General features: G+C 37.6%; 3 protein-coding genes across 4 annotated transcripts; 2 read left to right on the forward strand and 1 right to left on the reverse strand.

Moving 5' to 3' along the window:
* LOC18778210 (60S ribosomal protein L4) lies at nt 7-2,231 on the forward strand. Its single transcript, XM_007211898.2, has 2 exons — nt 7-1,231; nt 1,853-2,231. The coding sequence occupies exons 1-2, from the start codon at nt 119-121 to the stop codon at nt 1,964-1,966; spliced, it is 1,227 nt and encodes a 408-aa protein (XP_007211960.1). The 5' UTR covers nt 7-118; the 3' UTR covers nt 1,967-2,231.
* On the forward strand, nt 8,088-12,401 carry LOC18778737 (stromal 70 kDa heat shock-related protein, chloroplastic). The gene is made up of 8 exons (XM_020563302.1): nt 8,088-8,838; nt 9,630-9,882; nt 10,020-10,099; nt 10,244-10,386; nt 10,498-10,596; nt 10,805-10,994; nt 11,200-11,598; nt 11,734-12,401. The coding sequence occupies exons 1-8, from the start codon at nt 8,299-8,301 to the stop codon at nt 12,148-12,150; spliced, it is 2,121 nt and encodes a 706-aa protein (XP_020418891.1). The 5' UTR covers nt 8,088-8,298; the 3' UTR covers nt 12,151-12,401.
* LOC18780364 lies at nt 13,713-20,923 on the reverse strand. 2 transcript variants are annotated; one of them, XM_020554657.1, is made up of 15 exons: nt 20,712-20,923; nt 19,661-19,788; nt 19,203-19,274; nt 19,013-19,126; nt 18,357-18,425; nt 18,227-18,283; nt 17,862-17,915; nt 17,732-17,794; nt 17,493-17,555; nt 15,796-15,960; nt 15,554-15,709; nt 14,929-14,997; nt 14,647-14,708; nt 14,429-14,520; nt 13,713-13,976 (listed from the first exon to the last, which is right to left on the reverse strand). In XM_020554657.1, the coding sequence occupies exons 1-14, from the start codon at nt 20,827-20,829 to the stop codon at nt 14,439-14,441; spliced, it is 1,272 nt and encodes a 423-aa protein (XP_020410246.1). In that variant the 5' UTR covers nt 20,830-20,923; the 3' UTR covers nt 13,713-13,976; nt 14,429-14,438. The 2 variants fall into 2 exon arrangements, with proteins under 2 accessions (XP_020410246.1, XP_007213183.2); XM_007213121.2 differs by having other exon boundaries at nt 20,658-20,923.

Genomic DNA, 21,286 nt, shown 5'->3' on the forward strand with positions numbered 1-21,286 from the left:
CAATCAAACCCTAACTTCCACGTTTACACTATAAAAAACAACACAAAACCCTAGCTGCCCCTTCAGTCCAGAGTTCGTATATCCCACCTCCCCTTCCCTTAATTTTCTGAGAGCCCAAATGGCCGCCGCCGCCGCAGCTGCGCGTCTCCTGGTCACAGTCCAGTCCTTGGAAGGCGACATGGCCACGGACCAGACCCAAACCGTTGCCCTACCCGACGTCATGAAGGCCTCGATCCGGCCCGACATTGTCACCTTCGTCCACTCCAATATTTCGAAGAACTCCCGCCAGCCCTATGCCGTCTCCAAGAAGGCCGGCCACCAGACCTCAGCCGAGTCCTGGGGTACGGGCCGAGCCGTCTCACGTATCCCTCGTGTCCCCGGAGGCGGGACCCACCGGGCTGGCCAGGGAGCTTTCGGAAACATGTGCCGAGGTGGCCGTATGTTCGCGCCCACCAAGATCTGGCGCCGCTGGCACCGGAAGATCAACGTCAACCAGAAGCGGTACGCCGTCGTTTCGGCGATCGCCGCCTCGGCGGTGCCGTCTCTTGTTTTGGCCCGCGGGCACAAGATTGAGACTGTTCCTGAATTGCCCCTGGTTGTTAGCGACTCCATTGAAGGTGTTGAGAAGACCTCCGCGGCTTTGAAGGTTTTGAAGCAGATCGGGGCTTACTCCGATGCCGAGAAGGCGAAGGACAGCCACTCGATCCGACCTGGAAAGGGTAAGATGAGGAACAGGCGGTATATTAACCGAAAGGGGCCGTTGATTGTGTACGGGACTGAGGGGGCCAAGCTCGTGAAGGCGTTTAGGAACATTCCTGGTATTGATATCATCAATGTGGAGAGGCTTAATCTGTTGAAGCTTGCTCCCGGTGGGCATTTGGGTCGGTTTGTCGTCTGGACCAAGTCGGCCTTCGAGAAATTGGATTCGATCTATGGCTCATTTGATAAGGTTTCTGAGAAGAAGAATGGGTATGTGTTGCCGAGGTCGAAGATGGTAAATGCTGATTTGGCGAGGATTATTAACTCCGATGAGGTTCAGAGTGTTGTTAGGCCGATCAAGAAGGAAGTGAAGAGGGCTCCATTGAAAAAGAATCCTCTGAAGAATCTGAATACCCTGCTTAAGTTGAATCCTTATGCAAAGACAGCTAGGAGAATGTCTTTGTTGGCCGAGGCGGAGAGGGTCAAGGCTAAGAAGGAGAAGCTTGACAAGAAGAGGAAGCCCATTTCTAAGGTAATCAACTCACCCCAACTTCTGAGATTATATGTTTCTGTTTGTGGTCAATTGATTCTGTTGATTATTTACATGGTGGTTAAGATTGTTCGATTGGGAGTATGTTTTTGTTGTAGAAAATTTGGGGTTTTCGTTTTTAATTGGTGTTGTATTTCTACTAGTGCTATGAATCGAAGCTTGATTGTTGTATGCTTAATTGCATTATTGTTTTTATTCCAAAATTTGAATTGTTTGAATGCACATGTTAGTCTCTGTAAGTGCATCTTAATACTTTTGTTTTTTTGGTTGCTTATCATTCTAAGGTTAGTGAATGCATGTTGCTTTATACATGTTATATATATAATTTTATGTTCAATTGCTTTTGATTGTAAGGCAGATAATTTTCGTGATTGATTGTATCGATGTAGAGTCTGTTTTGGAGTATGATTGACATATTCATAAATCAGTCCCGATTCTTAATAGAATGCTGCCTTCATGTTATCGAGCCAGATATCCACTCACGGTCATTGTTTTTAATGTGGAGGAATTTCATTAGTACTGTTCTTAATCTTTTGCACTGTTTTATGTGATCTGGGCTTGTGTAATAATGTATTTCTTTGTTGTCTTTTTCTCTTTATCCAGGAGGAAGCTTCAACCATCAAGGCAGCTGGCAAGGCATGGTACCAAACGATGATCTCAGACAGCGACTACACAGAGTTTGACAACTTCACAAAGTGGCTTGGAGTATCCCAGTAATTTACTTCTTTAAAATTCTAAAGACGTTTTCATAGTCTATTTTGTTTTTTTTTGGTTTACCAATGTCTTTTGTTTCCTTGAGTTGGGGATGAGGAGGAAAATTGGTGTAGCAAGAGAGAATATTATGATGTGTTTTTCCTGCTGGGTTTTGTCTGGTAGACTATTTTTGTCATTCGTAACTGGAATTATATTAGTTTAGTTTGTCAATTTTGTTCCATGACAATGTCAGTCGTATTTCTGTTTGAATATCTTTGATTTATATATATGTTACCCAGCTTCAAAATAAAATTTAACTACATATTCGTTAAGTTTGATACTTTACAAATATAAACTTATCCTCTTCACTTTTCTTTTGTACTCTCTGAAAACGTCGAAGGCGACCTGGTTTTCAAAGTTTTCGAACCATGAAGTTATTGAATTGAGAAACAGTAGTTGTGTTTTTTGGAGCTTCAAAAACTAGCTGAGTTCAGAAAGATTGTCCTCCTCTGTGTTGTATTTGTTTTGTTCGTGTAGCATTTGGCCCCCGATTGAAATTGCTTTTCTTCGCCAAAAATATCCTTAACTTTAAAATTAAGCACTTTAAGATGTTTGGTAAAAATAAAATCTCTTGATTATTTTGAAAGTAGTGGTCTTTTGACAGCAGTTTTTAAAAGCCCATTAAATTTGATTATTTTACTTATTTATCCGTTCAAAGCTGCTTTCAAAAAAAGAAGAGATGAACATTTAAGGAATTTTTTTAATTCCCAAAATATCATCATTTTTTTTTTAAAAAAATGACACCATCTTCACTTTCACATTGAACTCCACCATTTGAACTACCACATTCACTACCTCCGCAACCACTGCCACCACCACCTCCACCACCACCACCATCACCATTACCACCACCATCACCACCACCACAATTGCCATCCCCACCACCAACCCACCTTCATCACCACCATCACCTCCACTCCATCACTACTACTACCACCACATGATTAGTACATAACACTTTCAACATCATGTCTATTTTAGTCATTATTTACAGTTACAATAATTTTATATTAAAATTTACCAAACGGTTTTGACACTACTTTTTGTACTAACAGCACTTTAAAAATATTGTTTACCAAATATGGAGCTGCTTTACTTTACAGCTAATTATTTTCAAAGCATATCAGAAACAACTTTTTTAAAAAGTAACAACAATCCCAAACTAGGCCTTGGAGTTGCTTAAATAGGTTTTCTTTTTCCTTCAAACTAAACAGTTTCTTTCAAAAAAAAAATTTGAAAAAATTCAACATCAGTATTTCACTACCAAACGTATTTTCTGACTTTAAAAAACTCAACCCTAACGTTTGGAATGATCAGAATACCGATTGCGGTACTGTTTTTAAACCTGCATTTCACTCTGTGCAAAACTAGCAGCAGGCAGTTCTAGAAAATGAGGCTAAAAACTTCCAAGAACAAAATTGTGTATTTGAAAACCAAGTAATTTCATATTCTAATAAAGTTTTTACATTGGCATAACAACAGAGTGACAACAAAATTTGGAGAAAATAATAAAAGGTCCAACAAGTTATCAGGACCTATAAAGCAACAAATAAAACTAACCAAAACTAAAAATTGAAAGTAAAATTACACCCGCTGATGCAAAAGCCGAACCAACCACAAGGAAGAAATACCAGCCTCCTAAATCAAAGAGAGGAGATATCTGAACCCTAAACCCTGAATTTTCGACGTGGGACTTTGTTCTCGAAGATCAAATAAACTCTCTATTGAGTAACGATATGAAAAGGTAGAGGATCTAGACATACTTTTGCTCACCATCCATTAGGTAAAAATCATAGAATGAACTAATCCGAAAATTAAACACAACATTGCTACAAAGGTCATCCCAAGGAAGGATAACATGACGAGGGCATGGATGCTTCTTAGTCTCTGCCGTGTTGTCATTCTTCTTCTTCTAGGAGCAAGTGTTTCTCGATGATCAAACATGGTTAATTCTCTTTGCTAGGACAAAAGTAATTGCTATTGCGTAATTATGATTGAAGAAACAACATGGTTCTCATGTTATATATATAATCATTAGAATCCTTTTACAAAAAGATTTAGGATTTTACTCCAATCAAATTAGGGGATTTTGTTGGCGAGTCATTACTTAGTTAGGATTTTAGTTCCTTACCATGTTAGAATTTTGGTTACTTACCCATTTATCTAGTCCTATCATAATTGAGATTTATTTCATATTGTAATTTATATTTATGAGTAATGCTACACTTACCACATTTTTATCCCACATTTCTATATCACATGATGTGACATGTCCATATTATATGCCACATCAATTAAATCAATGAAGTGTATTTTAATTAAGACAATTAGAAAAACAAATACTAGAATAAATCATAAAAGAAAAGAAAATATTAAATAATTTTAATTGATGTGGCTGTCCACCTCAGCTCCCACATAAGATAGTATAAAGATGTGGTAAGAGAAGCATTTTTATGGGGGTGTAAATGCATTTCTTGGTATTTTGAAAATGCATTCTCCATGCAGTAGGCCGCTAAAAATATTGGAAAGGCAACAATCACCATGATGTAATGTCTCGCACTTACAAAGGGTTGCGCTAACTTTTGATTGAAGGAGATTTGAAGCTTATTATAGACTGTGTTTTACGCAAGGCAACAATTTTTTAGAGCATTCGACTGTTAATTTAATAGATTCTCATTTTGAACTCATTTTGTTAAGAAGTGCAGTTTAAACGTGTTTAGGGAGGCAAATTTAACAGTTGATGCTTTTGCAAACCTGAGTCATGGGCTTAACAACTTGTTTGTACCATATTTGGAAAATGGGCCAAAACTGATTTTCTTCTTGAAAAAGATTAATTAAGACCAGGCCCAATATCTGTCCTTTAGAAACAACAAAAAGAACTTTTTGATTTTGGGGCAACGGTGGGTAAAAACTTCGTAGAGTCCCACAGTGCTATGGGACCCCAACTTTGGTCCACACTAAAAGTTAAGAAAATTGGTAACCGTTACACATCGACCTACGTGAGGGTCTGAAGAAGGATTGTCACTATTAATGGCAACTTAACCGCCTTATCTCCCAACAAGAAAAGAGAGCTGGATAAAAGACACCAGAGTCGGAAGAAATCAATTACCAGCTATAAAAAGACACAGGTCAGAAAAGCATCCCTTGAGACCAGTAGTTTTGTTCGAGATATTTAGTCCTCTCACCTATAGACCGACTCAGAAAGACAGATCAACAACTGACTTTGGATAACAGCCAAATATCCTCTTTCAACCTTCATCATTAAGAATTCTTGCCTATAAATACAGAGGCTCCGCAACAGCAAAAGGGGATTCTCTCTCCAAAAATCAAACGCAACGTCTTGAAAACACTTGAAAAAAAAAGACCTCAAGATCTTTTCAAATAGCTTACTTAATGTGTAGATAACCAGTTGAGTATTCTTGCGTTTATCTTTTGTCGCTCTGCCATCCTTATGGTATGATTTCTTTTAAACAATTAGTTTGAATTGTTGTAAACATACTTGCTACTCAAACTGGATAGAGAAATCTCCAGACTTTAAAAAAAATAAAATTTTGTGACTAGTGTTTGAAATTAGCTAAATGGAGATTTCTTTGGCTCTTATTTTTATTTGCTATCAAGCTAGAATTGGATAGAGGAATCTCTAACATTTGAAACCTCTCCATTTTTTGAAATTAGTTTTAGCTGTCTCTTTAAATATATGCTATTTTGTTGCTTTATATACTCTTGTAGAATAATTTATTTTCCCTATTTTGTATTATTCAAGCTTATTATCTGGACCCAAGACAAGGGTCTAGGACCGAATAGGGCTTTATTAGTCTGAAAATAAAGGCTCGTTCGGACCCGAACTACATTGTTGAGTTCGAATCAGCTGAACTCTTGACCCAATTTAGGGTCTCCTCGGGTGTAAGTTAGGTTTTTGGACCCAAATAGGTTAACATTAACCACAACATTGGTTTCTTCTTATTTGTTCAAGTAATGTTCATATCTATCAAACTAACAACGCACAAATGAAAGAATATTGAAGTCTTCTGGATTGAGGCATAGAAAAGAACTTATCCAAGCTAGTACCCTCATTGGAGCATAATGGTTTGTGCAGAAGTCCAGAACAAGTGCGAATCCAACAAACCGATATCCTACATTGCATATACCAGATATATTGGGCTAGTCTCATATCCAATAGTGGCATGCCTACGCAATCCGCAATCAGGGCATGAGAAACAAGTCATCACGGCCCAACCCGAGCTCGCTCGTTCTTGTCAACCTAATCCAACTTTCAATTTTGTTCAAAAGTTGAAAGAATCCTCTCACAGGCCAAAAATCCAATCGGGGCATTAGTGTTGACTCGACAACCTTTAAACTCTCCAGAGCAGTTCGACCCGGAATACTCAGAGTGTCAAAAAAAGGGACCAACACAACTCCATGTTGTGGGAGCCGGGCTGCCTTTATTCTGTTCTTTTGCTTTTAACTTTGATCTCTTTGGGCCTCCTTATCCTAGAGGCCTTTTCTTGTAGTTGTTGGCTCTGTATAAAAAAAAAAAAAAAATTATAGTAGGCATGGTTACTTCGGTTTGGTAGATGACCTAACCTGTTAATCAAATCGAACTTTTGGTAGGCCAAAATATCTTCCGTTAACTATTTATCGTGGGCCTTTAACCGATCGTGACGATTTGGTAGGATACTTTTATGGTTAAAAATAAACCTACTAAGTAAGTAGTAAAAATACAATTAATGTTCATTTCACATAATTATTGACGATCTTGAGCAAGGGCAGGAAGTGCACCCATCCTGGGCCCCACATTAAGGACATCCCCCAAATTCTATTTTCCTTATGAGGCTATACTCCAGAGTTGTAAATAATAAAGCTGCAAAAATTTTACAATAAATTCTTTGTAGTAGGATTGGTATGTGACTTTGTTCGATCTTTAAAGAGCCAGCGTTCGAGCCCAAGATTTACCTTTTATTTGTTGTCGCCCTAGGCCTTGAAAAATTGAGAGTCGACTCTGCACATAACATAAGTTCCTAAAAGGCAATAGTCCAAAATATCCAAGTAAGAAATAAAAAACCAATAGTCCAATTCATCTAATTAAAAAATAAAATGAATTAATTTTAAAGTTACAAACCAACATCAAAATAACAATAAATGAACAAATAATGCAACAATCCATTTGTAGTGTTATGCGATCCACTAATATTTTGTCATGTGTAATAAATTAATTTTAAATATCAATATTTTCAGTTCGGATCATATATTAAAAAAATAATATAATCAAACCTAACCAAACGATATCAAGAGAAGAAGACGAATACATGAGTAAATACTCTTAACTACTGGAGCTATAAATCCCCTTAGAGCACTTCCACCCTTATGGACTAGGGCAATGTCAATTATTATTCACATAAGATATAAAGAGATGAATTCGTATAGAATTTTGGTGCGGGAAGTAAAGAATATGGCTAGGTATTTATAATAAAAAAAATTTCTGAAATTTTTTGTTATTTAAATTGACGTCAACAGTGCATCACTTTGCCTATGCAACAGCACAGGCTGGATTTGCCAAGGTTGGTGAGTCCCATACCTTGCCCAGGCTTGCCCTTGCTCGCTAGAGCCGTTCGCGGGCCTAGACCCTATCTTGTCCAGGCAAAAGGCCTTGCGGTAGACTTGCTCTTATGTATGATATATATAGTATTGCTGTAGGACAACTTTTTTAAAATTATTTTTTCCAGAACTTCAGGGACAACTCTCTTTAATTTATGAAAAAATTACTTTAGGCCGGCGCAAATTGGAGTCGAGGGTTTTCTTAAAATCAATGGCCCTTGCTAAGCCGCGTGGCCGACTTGTTAGCACATCCGAAAAAATGTCAGATGGTAGCTAAAAGTAAATTGATGGAATCAAATAGAATCACAAAAGTTCGGAAAAAGGCAAAAGCTCTCTGAGCCCTAGACCAACCTCCCACGTGGCACCACCTAACCCTCATTTATTGAGTGTGCCTGACAGGCCCAATAGCAGACGAAATGGGCCCAAAGAGTGAACGCCAAGGCCCAATAAAAGCAAACGGACAGATAAAAAAAGGCGATAACAAGAAAGTTCTACCGTTTTCTTCTCGTCTCTTTTCTTCCCCTCTTATCTCCTTACACTTCACACTTCGCCGCTCTACCGGTCTCAAAGCTAAGCTCCCACCCAACTCCCTCTCTCTCTCTCTCTGTCCTCTATCTTCGCCTCCTCCCAATTTCTAGGGTAGTTTTAGGGTTTCTATACAGATTGTAAAAACCCTAATTCACCTTAAAAACCTTTCAGCAATGGCTTCCTCCACTGCTCAAATCAACGTCCTCGGCACTGCGTCTGGCTCTTCATTCAAGAGGCCCAATTTCACAACCCCGAGGACGGTGTTTTTGGGCCAGAGGCTCGGCCAAACGACGCCGTTGAAGGGCTTTATGAGCCTGAGATCCAGTGGCGTTCGAAGGGTCGGGCCGCTCCGCATAGTCAACGAGAAAGTTGTGGGTATCGATTTGGGGACGACTAACTCGGCTGTTGGGGCTATGGAGGGTGGGAAGCCCACCATAGTGACTAACGCTGAGGGTCAGAGGACGACGCCGTCCGTGGTGGCGTATACGAAGAACGGAGATAGGCTTGTGGGGCAGATTGCCAAACGACAAGCCGTTGTGAACCCGGAGAACACCTTCTTCTCGGTGAAGAGGTTCATTGGGAGGAAGATGTCTGAGGTGGACGAGGAGTCTAAGCAGGTGTCGTACAAAGTTGTTAGGGATGAAAATGGGAATGTTAAGCTTGATTGTCCTGCTATTGGGAAACAGTTTGCCGCTGAAGAAATTTCAGCTCAGGTATAATTTTGTGGGGTATTTGTGTTTGGGTTTTGTTTGCTTCTGTGTTTTTGGTGATTGTTTGTTCAAATTTTACTTATTTGGGTCTCTTTAGGTATTGGAAAAAGTAAGAGAATAGAAATGGGGTGAATTTTTGGAGTAATCTGTTGCCTTATGCTGTTTTGATTTATAGAAAATAAGATTTTGAAGTCATTTCTTGGTAGTCAATGATTTTGGTGATGGGTTTTGTGGAATTTGTATATGGGTTTGTTTGTATGCTGGGAAAATGAAAGAAAAACATGAAATTTACTGGTAATTTTGTTGGATGGTAATGTATGGACAGTGTATAACTTGCATTGAATGAGCTGGTGAGTAAAACTAGGCACAACTGAGACTGGATGGATTGCTGAATTGTGATGCTTCATTGCAATGCTGGGAAATTGCGTGTTCTTGGCACATCTGGGTTGTAAGTTTGATTTTTTTTCAAATGGAAACCTCTGGCTTGGAATTATGAGCGGCAAATCTTCTTATTTTCATTTGCCCACCCTGAGCCAGACTAAATAAGTGGGCGGTAGATAACTGGGTATAATGTGGGTAGCTAGTTAAGTTCTAAGGACGTTTGTACTTGTCTTTTAACGTGAATTTGTGAAACATTAAAACATTTGGGCATTACTTGTTTTCCATAAAAAAATGTCGTTTCATTTACCTTCTGAAGCTATTTGCATGATTCTGTTAATAGAATTTGATTTGTTTTCAAAACCAGTGTAATACTTTGATTGTCTTATTTTTAATTCCTTTTATCACTGGTTTAGGTTTTGAGGAAGCTTGTGGATGATGCTTCAAAGTTTTTGAATGATAAAGTCACTAAAGCAGTGGTCACTGTGCCTGCTTACTTCAATGATTCTCAAAGGACTGCTACAAAAGATGCCGGTCGTATTGCTGGTTTGGAAGTTCTTAGAATCATAAATGAGCCCACAGCTGCCTCATTAGCATATGGGTTTGACAGGAAGAACAATGAAACTATCTTGGTATTTGACCTTGGAGGTGGTACTTTTGACGTCTCAGGTATGATGTTTGTTCCTGGGATATGTTCCCTAGCCAATTCTGTAAATACATTGTTGGTTTTGGTGGTGTTATTAGATTTATTTATAAAATTTTCATTGCATAGATAATTTTTCTAACTTGTTCTTCTTCCATTACAGTACTGGAGGTTGGTGATGGTGTGTTTGAAGTGTTATCTACTTCTGGAGATACACATTTGGGTGGTGATGATTTCGATAAGGTACATATTTTTTTATTATTAATTCTGTAATGCTATGACTGTACACTTGAATCTTTTTACATTAAATTTTTTTATCTCCTTTGCGTGTAGTTTTGAGGCCTAAATAGTGATAAGGATGGTTCTGATAATGATGTTATTGTACAGAGGATTGTTGACTGGCTTGCTGCAGACTTCAAAAGAAATGAAGGAATAGATCTGTTGAAGGATAAACAAGCTCTTCAGCGGCTGACAGAGACAGCTGAGAAAGCTAAGATGGAGTTGTCATCTTTGACTCAGGCTAACATTAGGTTCGTTGGGAATATCTGAGAACCTTTACTTTGTCTGTGAAGCGTTTTGCAGCTCTCTTGGCTGTTTTCATTTCTAACAATGTTTTATTGGTGATAATTGTTTTGTTCCAGTCTGCCTTTCATTACTGCTACTGCTGATGGCCCCAAGCACATTGAGACAACCCTTACAAGGGCCAAGTTTGAGGAGTTGTGCTCAGACTTGCTTGACAGGTGTGAACTGTTGTTTCAACATGCAAAGACTATGGATATCTGCTATTTTTCTGTAGCTCCTTTTGTTGCTAATATCAAGATATCCTATTTGGTGCTTAGGGTTGCAGAGTGCTTTTTGGTTGCCATATTTAGGGGTATAATTTGTGGTTCTATGGACCCTGGAAATATTTGATTCTATAGTAAAGTTTTCATTTAAATTTTATTATAGGCTTCGAACACCGGTTGAAACCTCCTTGAGGGATGCAAAACTCGCCTGGAAAGATATAGATGAGGTGATTCTTGTTGGTGGTTCAACACGTATACCAGCTGTGCAGGAGCTTGTAAGGAAGGTGACAGGGAAGGAACCAAATGTTACAGTTAATCCTGATGAAGTTGTTGCCTTGGGGGCTGCAGTTCAGGTGGGTCTATGATTTCCATCTACAGGCTATGCCCATTGTGGTGTGACTATCATTTTTCTGAATTGTGAGGGGACAAAGCTTCTTTTGTTTTGTTTTGTTAACTGATATAATGCTTTCTAAAGTTGTTGGTTTTTTTATTCATGAGACAGTTTGTGTTACTATTATCATATCTGACCTGTGATGCTTTTTATTTTCCTGATTCTAGGCTGGTGTATTAGCTGGTGATGTCAGTGACATTGTGCTCTTGGATGTGACTCCACTGTCATTGGGTTTGGAGACCCTTGGTGGGGTCATGACAAAGATCATCCCAAGAAACACAACTCTACCTACCTCGAAGTCAGAGGTGTTCTCAACAGCTGCAGATGGACAGACAAGTGTGGAGATTAATGTACTTCAAGGGGAAAGAGAATTTGTTAGAGATAACAAATCTCTTGGGAGCTTCCGTTTGGATGGTATCCCGCCTGCGCCACGGGGGGTTCCTCAAATTGAAGTCAAATTTGACATTGATGCCAACGGTATTCTCTCGGTTGCTGCTGTGGATAAGGGCACAGGGAAGAAGCAAGACATCACGATTACTGGTGCCAGCACATTGCCTAGTGATGAGGTATGTCGATATTGTTAACTAGCAAGTAAAAAATTTGCCAGCTTCCTGATATTATATTTGGCGCTGAAGTCTAGGCATGCCTTTACTGTGTCTAAGTCTTGAATTATTTTGATGGAAATGTCTGAAAACATACAGGTGGAGAGGATGGTTAGTGAAGCCGAGCGGTTTGCAAAGGAGGACAAGGAGAAGAGAGAGGCCATTGACACAAAGAACCAGGCTGATTCTGTTGTCTACCAGACTGAGAAGCAGCTGAAAGAGCTGGGAGACAAGGTTCCAGCCGAAGTTAAAGAGAAGGTTGAGGCAAAACTTGGAGAGCTCAAGGAGTCAGTTGCCGGGGGTTCAACTCAAGCAATAAAAGATGCCATCACGGCCCTTAACCAGGAAGTAATGCAGCTTGGCCAGTCTCTTTACAACCAGCCTGGCGCTCCCGGTGCTGGTGCTGGTGCAGGGCCAACTCCACCTGGTGCCGAAGCTGGTGGACCTTCAGAATCATCGTCCGGCAAGGGACCTGATGGAGATGTTATTGATGCAGATTTCACCGACAGCAAGTGAGCAAGATGGTTGGATAGAAGTTAGTGGTTTTCTTGCATAATTTGTTTTCACTAAATGTGTATAAGAGAATGATTTTGCGGGGATGGGATGTGGTGTTGGATTACTGTCATTTTTGTTTTATGAAGAAATGAGAAACAATGTTGTTAGATGGCAGAGGGCTTAGTTACTTGAAATGAAATAGGTGACTTACGAACGATATTTATGATTGTCATGTTTTTCTCAGTAAGTGGAAGTTGATACTTTAGCTCAAATGTTTAATTGCTTGATCATGCTAATCTTAGGAAATATGTGTTATTTCTAAGATAGTCTTTTTAGCTTGAGCTTCTTTACGAATCCTGAGCCTCTTAGGCCCCAGGCATTTATCTGCATTTCAGTAAATCTAAGCCGTTCTATCAATCCAACGGCTTAACACACGACATCTCATTAAACTTTTAAATTAGGTTATTTTATTTTATTTATATTTGCAAAACTGATGTAAACCCTAGCCATAATGGCGTTAAGGTTAGTTTAACGCGGGCCTTTTTTTGTTTGTTTTTGTTTTGGCTCTCTCGTGAGCGTCCTCTTGTAGCGTACCTTCTCCTTCCTGGTCGTGCTCCCTTCCCTCCCACTTTTTTTTTTTTCTTCAACTTCTTTCTTCCTGGTAACGTGCTCTTTTCTTGGTAATGTCGTGTTGCAACCACATTGAGGTTAATTTTAACGCATGTAGCAAAGATGACATAAGCATGTGTAATGGAGATGTAACCCACATGAGATTGAAGGAATTTTGAGACTATCATGAATTTTAGTTGCATTTAGGTGTGTAATGGAGATGAATTCATTGTTTAAAAGAGTTGTTCATTCTCTTTCTCAATTGATTTGAGAAGTTTGGTTTTGTGTTCGACTTATTTTAATGTTTCAATGGGAAAAATGGCTAGTTTCTCCCACTGTTTTTCTATGCTTCCCAAGAAAGAAGTTGAAGAAGAAAAAAAAAAGTACGCTTGCGAGAGAGAACAAAAAACACGCTCGCGTTAAGGTTAGGGTTTACATCAATTTTGGAAATAAATAAAAAATGAAAAAATCTGATTTAAAAATTTGATGACATGTTTTGTGTTATGTCGTTAGATTGGTTGAGAGGCTTGGATTTATCGAAATGCGCGTAAATGCACAGATTCTAAATGCAGAGACTCGAAATCCCTTGTTTACATGCTTTAACTAGGAAATATTAGGCTTGTCATTGTTAATTAGTGTCCTATCCCACTTGTTAATACAAATCATCATGCTAAAAAAACTGCAATACTTCCAATTTGTGCAGCAGTAGAAGCATGCATTTCCAATATTCTTAGGATAAAATTGTGTATTAAGCCATGGTTTTTTTTGATAAAATATTAAACTTTTGGTTTTAAACCAAGAAATTTTGTTATGATATTGACACAATATATAGCCAATTTATAATTTGGTTTTTTAATCGGAGCCTTTTTTAGAGTATCTAAAACAGAATATCGAGAATCGTTTCTTAGATGGCTTTCTAACTAAAGAAACTCTCACTCAAGAGAAGGCTTTCTAAATGGGATGCAAAAGGAAAAATAGAAAATATTGGAAATGCATAAACCTCTTTTCATCTGTAATTTTCAGGAAAAAAAGAAAAAAGAAACTACATATAGTCCAATATCTGTCATCCCTGAACTTCTAATCGACTTGGGCGTATTGATTCCTAAGTAAGAAATTTCAAGCTTTTTTTTGTCTGCACAATACAATGTTTGATTTTGAATGTAGCATCTGATTCAAGTGACGAAAGGCTCCCGAATTCAACAAAGCCTTGATTTTGGGATAAATGGGAAACCTTCCATCTGCAGTAAATGAAAGTAACTTTATTAGGTTTGATCAAGTACCTCAAAGTAACCAAGGGATCAAACATCTGCAAAATGATCACTACAATCACAAAATTTCGAATGCAGCAGAGCTACTAACAGAATCGACATCGGCTTTGAATGAAAACTTCAATCTTGTTCATTTATATTTTGTATTATATTGTAAAATAAAAGTAACCATGTAAAATTTAGGTGTTAAAAGGATATATACATAGACATGGCATTACCAAAGGAAACAAAACAAATACTACTCGAGTATCTTTGGCAAAGAAGCTTCAGACAATAAAGTGAGAAGGTAAAAAGATGAAAACACCCAGCACATCCCAAGCCAGTTGCTATGCAAGCATGGCATCAAACCATTCCCAAAACAAATCAAAATTACTCCCAGATAAATATTCATAGAAAACAATATTTAGAAAGCATCTAGTTACCTCATGTACTTCATTTTGCAGGATAGGCACGCTTGAGCCTGCGACGTGTGTGGTTTTCTTGGGAACTATAACTACGCTTCTTTGTCTTTTTTCTGCACAATTCAAGCATGATTTCATAGTTAAAAAGAGTAAATTTCATCACTTCAACTTTACTTCTAACCTGAAGATTGCCGAATACAACTAACCTGAAAAGATGACGAATGTTGAATAAAACTAACCTGAAAATAGCCGAATACAACTTAAACAGGAAAACTGCGGGCAAGGCTAGTAAAGCAGCGGCCTATGTCAATTGGGGAAAGAGAAGAAGAAGAAACTATTAGATATATATTTCAGATAGCAAATAACAGGATTTATACCCCACCCCCGCCCTCAACAATAGAAAGAAGTTAAGGACAAAAAGTTGTAGCTGTGTATTGATATTTAATCACCTAAGTATACTAGAGAACATATAATATAAAATAATTGATGTTACATTTACACCATATTAGTTAAATACATACCGCAAACCATGCCACTTCCATACTTGCAAGTGATTGCGTGAACTCATTACCTTTTAGCATTTCTTCAACCTGTCATAATGAAATGGATTTTAGAAACTAGTATGAAACAATCATAGATCTAGCTACCACTCATATGGAGAGTTAGCCAGGTCCTTAGGTACTTACGTCTTGATCTGCATAATTTTCTAAAAGTTGATGTTTACATTTTTGAAATTCCATGGAACAAAATCATTGATAGATGCAAAATAAAAATATGTAATTACTTAAGAGAAGAATATTGTATATGATATATCATGCAAGCATTCATCCTTAGCCCCCTTCTTTTTTTATTTTCTTAATTTTGATTATTTTGTACTATTCCCCTCTCCTTTCTCTGTCATGAACAGATACACAATAATTGAGATACACAGAAGCAAAAACATCAGTTCCTTCTTAGTCCTTTGACTCCTCCTAAAAATTTGTGTTCCCCAAAGATGTCACATTCCAGGAATTTTTTTCCCTTTTAGTTTCTGTAACCAAACTAAATTCCTAGCGGCACCATATATCATGCTGCATCTCCCACTCGTGTTTCAAGATTAAATTAGGTATTAATGTTATACATAAAAACATAAGTACGAAGTCATACCTCATGATGGTAAAACGTTGCAGTTCTGATGAATTGTCCATATGCATAGATTACTTTTTCTGCACACGGCTGCAGGACAACAGATACTTTATCGAAATGTGGTCTTGTCACCATTGCAACCTGATCAATGTATGGGTCGGTAAATTTCTTAGCTTCCTGCCACAACATAGAAATGCCATAAGAAGGAATTCCATCCATCTACTCTATGCACTTAATGAGCTAAAGTCTCATGAAGGGCTTACCTGAATGTAAGGATCTGCCAACTTTTGCACCTTGAAAACAAGTGGTGCTATAGATCTCTTTGATGAATGATAGACATCAACAGTATTTGTAGCGATGGACTGAATATGTGGTTTAAGACAGGCTATAAATGCAAAAGACTGTTTCTTCAAACTTGGGATCCATTTCTTCAAATTAACAGAGGGAGAATTAGATACGTTACCAACTTCGCTCAAAATGTCAAATAGAAAAGCTAACAGAACACCCACTATGCAGAAAAGAGAATCATGTCAAACACCAAGATTGATACTAACACTTCAGAACTTTGATTATGAATCAGATAAACCTCTGCCTGCTTTACGTTCCTTTTCAAATTTTAAGGTTTCCTTGATATAGTAATAGTACCCAATACAAAGGTTTTACATTTACAATTACAAGAGTTACGATTCAATATCTATAACGAAGAATCTCATCTTTGGACCACCCTCACAGGTGCACAAAGTTAACCTTGATCTGGCAAATAATATGTTCCAAGGTGTTGGGGCACACATCTTCTTAGCTAGTCTATAGTGTTATAGTTGCACCGATATTGTCCCTAAATTAACCACCAAGGTCCATCCGGGGTTGATCAGGCCCATGGATCCGTCCAGGTGTGGGGTTTTATCTCAAAAGGTCTCTGTGCAATTTAGGGAGATCTACCACTTAATCCCTAAACGGACAGTTCTTTTCTGAAACTTGGCCAAAAACTGAGGGACCATCATCATACCTTCAGAAACTTGGCCAAAAAACAATGTACACAAATAGCAGCACAAAGCCAATATTTAATGTAGGAAGCGTAATGTGTATTGTGTTGTATGTCCCACAATAAGTCCCATATCCATTGTCTGTAAATACTGCATATTTGATTCCATTCATAAAGCATATTGAAACTGAATTTGTCTAAATTTCCCCTAGTAGTTCTCATACTTGTAAAGGCCCTGCACATACACTTGGAATATTGGCAATGCTCATATTAGTTGTCCAAGTAAGAACCATATTTCATGGTTTATACTAGCATACTCAAATTCATCATCTACTACCATAATCCATTTCTTAGTATAGGGTATCTACAAAGTTTTGATTCATAACTGATGCCAAGTTACATTATAAACATCTTGAAACTGGAATGAAAGCTCCACATGACACTTTCTGCAATGTTCCTGGTGTAGATTAGTAAAGAAAAAGAAGAGAGATAACACCCAGAGAATTAGAAGAAATGGTTGGGAGATTGACATTGATATCAGAAAAAAGTGTAATCTTAATTCATTAACCAAGTCAGAATACACTGAAACACAATGGCCTAGTTATATAGGCTAGCACAACGGGATAGACATTAGTAAATTAACTAAGATAAACACCAACAAATACCTAGATAAACATAGAAGATAATAATCTTCAGACTCATAAAACGGATAAACATGAAAATGGAAGGAATCTAGTAAGACTCTATCAGTTCCTTAAGACTCTATCAGTTCCTCTATTAGCTAAAGCAACGATAGACTTTGAATAACAACTTTTGCAGGAATCAAGACAGTAGTAATGCATTAGCGTCTCAATAGAAGGAAAACTATAAAGCTTGAGAATTAGCATTTCAAAATCAAACCATAGTCTGGACTGATGAAGCAAAGACAACATCAAATCATTTGTTGAGAATTCATAAGAAATGTTGGGGATAACATACTGTTCTGATGCTTTCAATGTTGAGCTCAGCCCAAACCTCAACTTGAGTTTTTATCTCTAAGGCCTGAGAAGCGCAAATAAATAAATAAATGCTTAGCTGTTTCCCATCGTTTGAAAAAAAAAGCTTAGCGATTCTAGCTTACAAGACGCTAGTTCTCTTTAGTTAAAGATTCACCTGGAAACTCAACATCTTTATTGACAGATGCTTAACAAATACAATTTATGGAAAACCAGACACACCTTTTCAATTCCCAGATCCAAGGCTGGTCTTCCAAGCTCGTTCCAGTAAGTCACGATGTATGACTGCACGTAAACACTTAGTCATGAATTAGGCTGATATTGTTAACCCACTAAACTGCATAAAATTTACCTGAAAATTGCCTATATGAACTGCAAACGTATGCAGAAGCCATCCTCCATGGGCCTGATTATGGGTCCAAGATATAACTATCAGTGATATGGAAAACTTAATTAAGAAAATAGATTAAGATGATAACAAGAATATGACATGCTTCAATGCTATCCAAGTTCAAAATTTACCAGTGAATAATAAGATAAGGCTATAACCAAATCTGCACGCTAGGCAATCGATAAGTTTATTGTTCCACTAGTTTGATTGACAGAGGTGAAAGGCCACAAGTTTTTGAACAAAAAGGGTGTAACTAGAGAGATAACAACAACAATGTTGCAAAAAACACCAGGCATTAGAAAATTATAACATTGCCATTTCCTTACCTCTGTCAAATCTCTAGATATCGAAGAGATCCCAAATTTTTCCTTCATCATTTCTTCCTGAGATATCATAAAATTAATACCATAATCTAGCAATAGAAAATTTCATGTAGCAAATAAACGGAAAGAAAACCTCTGCCACTTGAAGATCACGTTCAGTTCGGCGAATTCCGATCTTCTGTCCATCACTAACTTTTTGAAGCTGAGAAGGAATAGAAAGAGAATTAGAAAGGAAAATTTCTCATACCAAAGTCCCCTTCCACAATTTTTTTTTTTTTTTGCATCCATGGAAAACTGAACTTGATTACAAGTCAAGTCTAGTTGTATGTAGGACCTTGATCACAAACTAGCATCATAGTTCTGAATTTCAGCTTAATTTATTGGATTATGGAGATAAGTAATGTATACTGAGCAGTCCATTACTTCAATCAATCAAAAGGCCCTTTAAACTGTATCAAAATTTTTGTCTGTTAAGATTATCTATTTGGCCCAGCATAACCCTTTTTAGCTATAAAGTAAAGCACTAATATGAACTAAAAGTTCAGCTTCATTAAATGGAATAGCAAGACACATAATTTCATGAATTCACTGTTCAATATCTCAAAATTCTGTTCTGATTCTATCATGTATGTATGTCGGATAAAACTATGTTTTCTGTGAATAACAAATTATGGATTGTAACCCCAACTTGAAAGTCATTAATGTGGAAAGAGAAGGAAAGTGAAAGTTACTAAGACAGAAACTGTAATATAGGCCTTCCAAGAAAGAAGGAAAAAGCACAGTACTTACATTTTCTAATTTCAAACTCAGTTCACGGATTTTCTGCTCAGCTATACTTGCTCGGGTTTCCAGTTCATCTTTTCTCTTATTTTGCATTATGATGTCCTCTCTAAGTCTTTTAACCTGTCATGAAGACTAAAACATTAGCCATGCAAGAAGACATGATATTGATATTAGAGCTAGTTTAAGGAAAGCTAACCTGCTTCTCAAGCCCACCAGCCTGCACATGTGACTTATCTGTAAGTTCCACAACATCTAAAGAGTCTCTTCCCTAACCAAAAGAAAAGAGAGAACAGATAAATCAGAATCTTGTCACATGGGGTGTAGCAAGCCTATCTTATTTTCCAGAAACAGAGGCCCATTGTTTACATAGAGACATAATCTACACTCCACTTGTTGACTAAATAGAATGAGTAAAAAAAACAGAAATGGACCCTCCAGTGAAGGATCGATAATGTTAACAAAGACACACTTCTTAACCACTTTATTCCACTAAGAAAACACATCTTAATCACTTTCCATACTTCTGCCACAAAACTAATGGAACCAAACAGTGGCTTCATGATTTAACAGCTCTGTGAACTGAACTATATGGTACCAGAGAATGATTTTAGCCTTGAAACTGAAAGACAATGTAAGAAAATACTAAAACCTCACCTGGACAGACTCTATCCCACTTTGTATTAATGCAATGCTGTTTGATTTCTCTTGAATAATCTTCTCCATCTGTCTAATACTTTCATCCTTTTCTTTCAGTTCACGGTTTTTCTCATCAAGGCTTGATTCTTCAACAACATGAGAATAGGAACGTTATGAAAATAGACAAAATAATGAACTGAAATAGTAGCCAATTATGTAAAACAAAGTTTCAAGTTAGTTAGTGCACTTACTACATTGTCGATCATTTGAGTTCTCTAATAATTATTTTGTTTTATAAGACATACCATCTCAGGTCTAGAATCATTGAATCTGGGAGCACCTCAGTGGACTAACCTATTTTATCAAAATGTTGACACTACAAATATAATGGGGAGTCAGGATTGAATTCTATTGCAGAAGAGGAATGCAGGACTAACTCGTACTACAAACACTTCTTCTTTCAATTGCATCTTTACGGCTCTACCCTCTTTGGGACTCTGAGAAACCGAATGAAACTAAGTGAACACTCTGCAGTTTGCAATTGGTTTCCAGAAAACAAAAAACTTTGCTCCACCCATACCAAAACACTTGAAAAAAACTTCAATCCCATATATTCCTTCTATTGGATTTTCACATTTTCAAATCCCAATGTAAGGAAAACGTGCAATAGTAAAAAATATTTTATTTTCCTACAACCTCCAAGTAACCAAATGTACAGAACATACGATTATTTTACTCATAACAAAAAGGAAAAACAATATTACAAACCCAATGCCATATAAAAATCTGATATATGGAATTGTATATTCACTATGTGTTCAATTCATTAAGACCATGGGACTGTTATTCCCATTCAATATTCATTCACCCAAAAAACAAAAAAATTATGATTGCAACAACCAAGCGTAAAATTCAAAATTTTGAAGTTGATTTTTATTTTTTTCGCTTCGTACATTTTCTCAGAAAGCTAACAAACCCAGAAAGTACATTAGAATGAAGGTGTGAAAATGATCACCTAGAAGTGAAACCTTCAATTGGAGTAACTCAAGTTTCAGTTTCAGAGACGAACCAGCAACCTCTGGAGCAGAAGCGGAAGCGCCGTCGTTTGGAAGCGGTGGGTCTGCCGTAATTCTGCTGAATAATAGGGCTAAGAATATGGAGAAGACCAAAATCTTAGAGGTTGCCATGAGGGAATTTGGACAACCAAGAGTGCAGTGATCACTGATGAAAGAAAGAAACAAACGCTTTTCCAAGTGAGTCTCAGAGGCGCTCAAAACTTGAAAATTTATACCAAGTAAGTTGGCCCATTGTACAATGTACTAGGTACAAATAAATACTGTTTTAACTAAGGAAAATGCTAGGGAGACCAACTTTAGATACCATCTTGTGAGGAATGTGCTTCATACGAGGTTTCCACTGGGTAACCAGCATCCATCCTTCATTGTCAACGAAAGATGAGTCACCAACGAAGCCATCACTACCATGAATGTTCGGTTTTGCCTGCCATTTCTTCTGTACACGGATCAGTCACCTGGGTGTATGCCCCTTTGTTGGGTTAAGAATTTCAAATCTTTTTCGACAATGCCAGTAGCGGCACCAGAATCAAAGGAATCCAAAACTTATTTGTGGCAACGTTTCGCATCC

Source organism: Prunus persica, chromosome G1 (genome assembly GCF_000346465.2).
Source record: "Prunus persica cultivar Lovell chromosome G1, Prunus_persica_NCBIv2, whole genome shotgun sequence".
NCBI lineage: Eukaryota > Viridiplantae > Streptophyta > Magnoliopsida > Rosales > Rosaceae > Prunus > Prunus persica.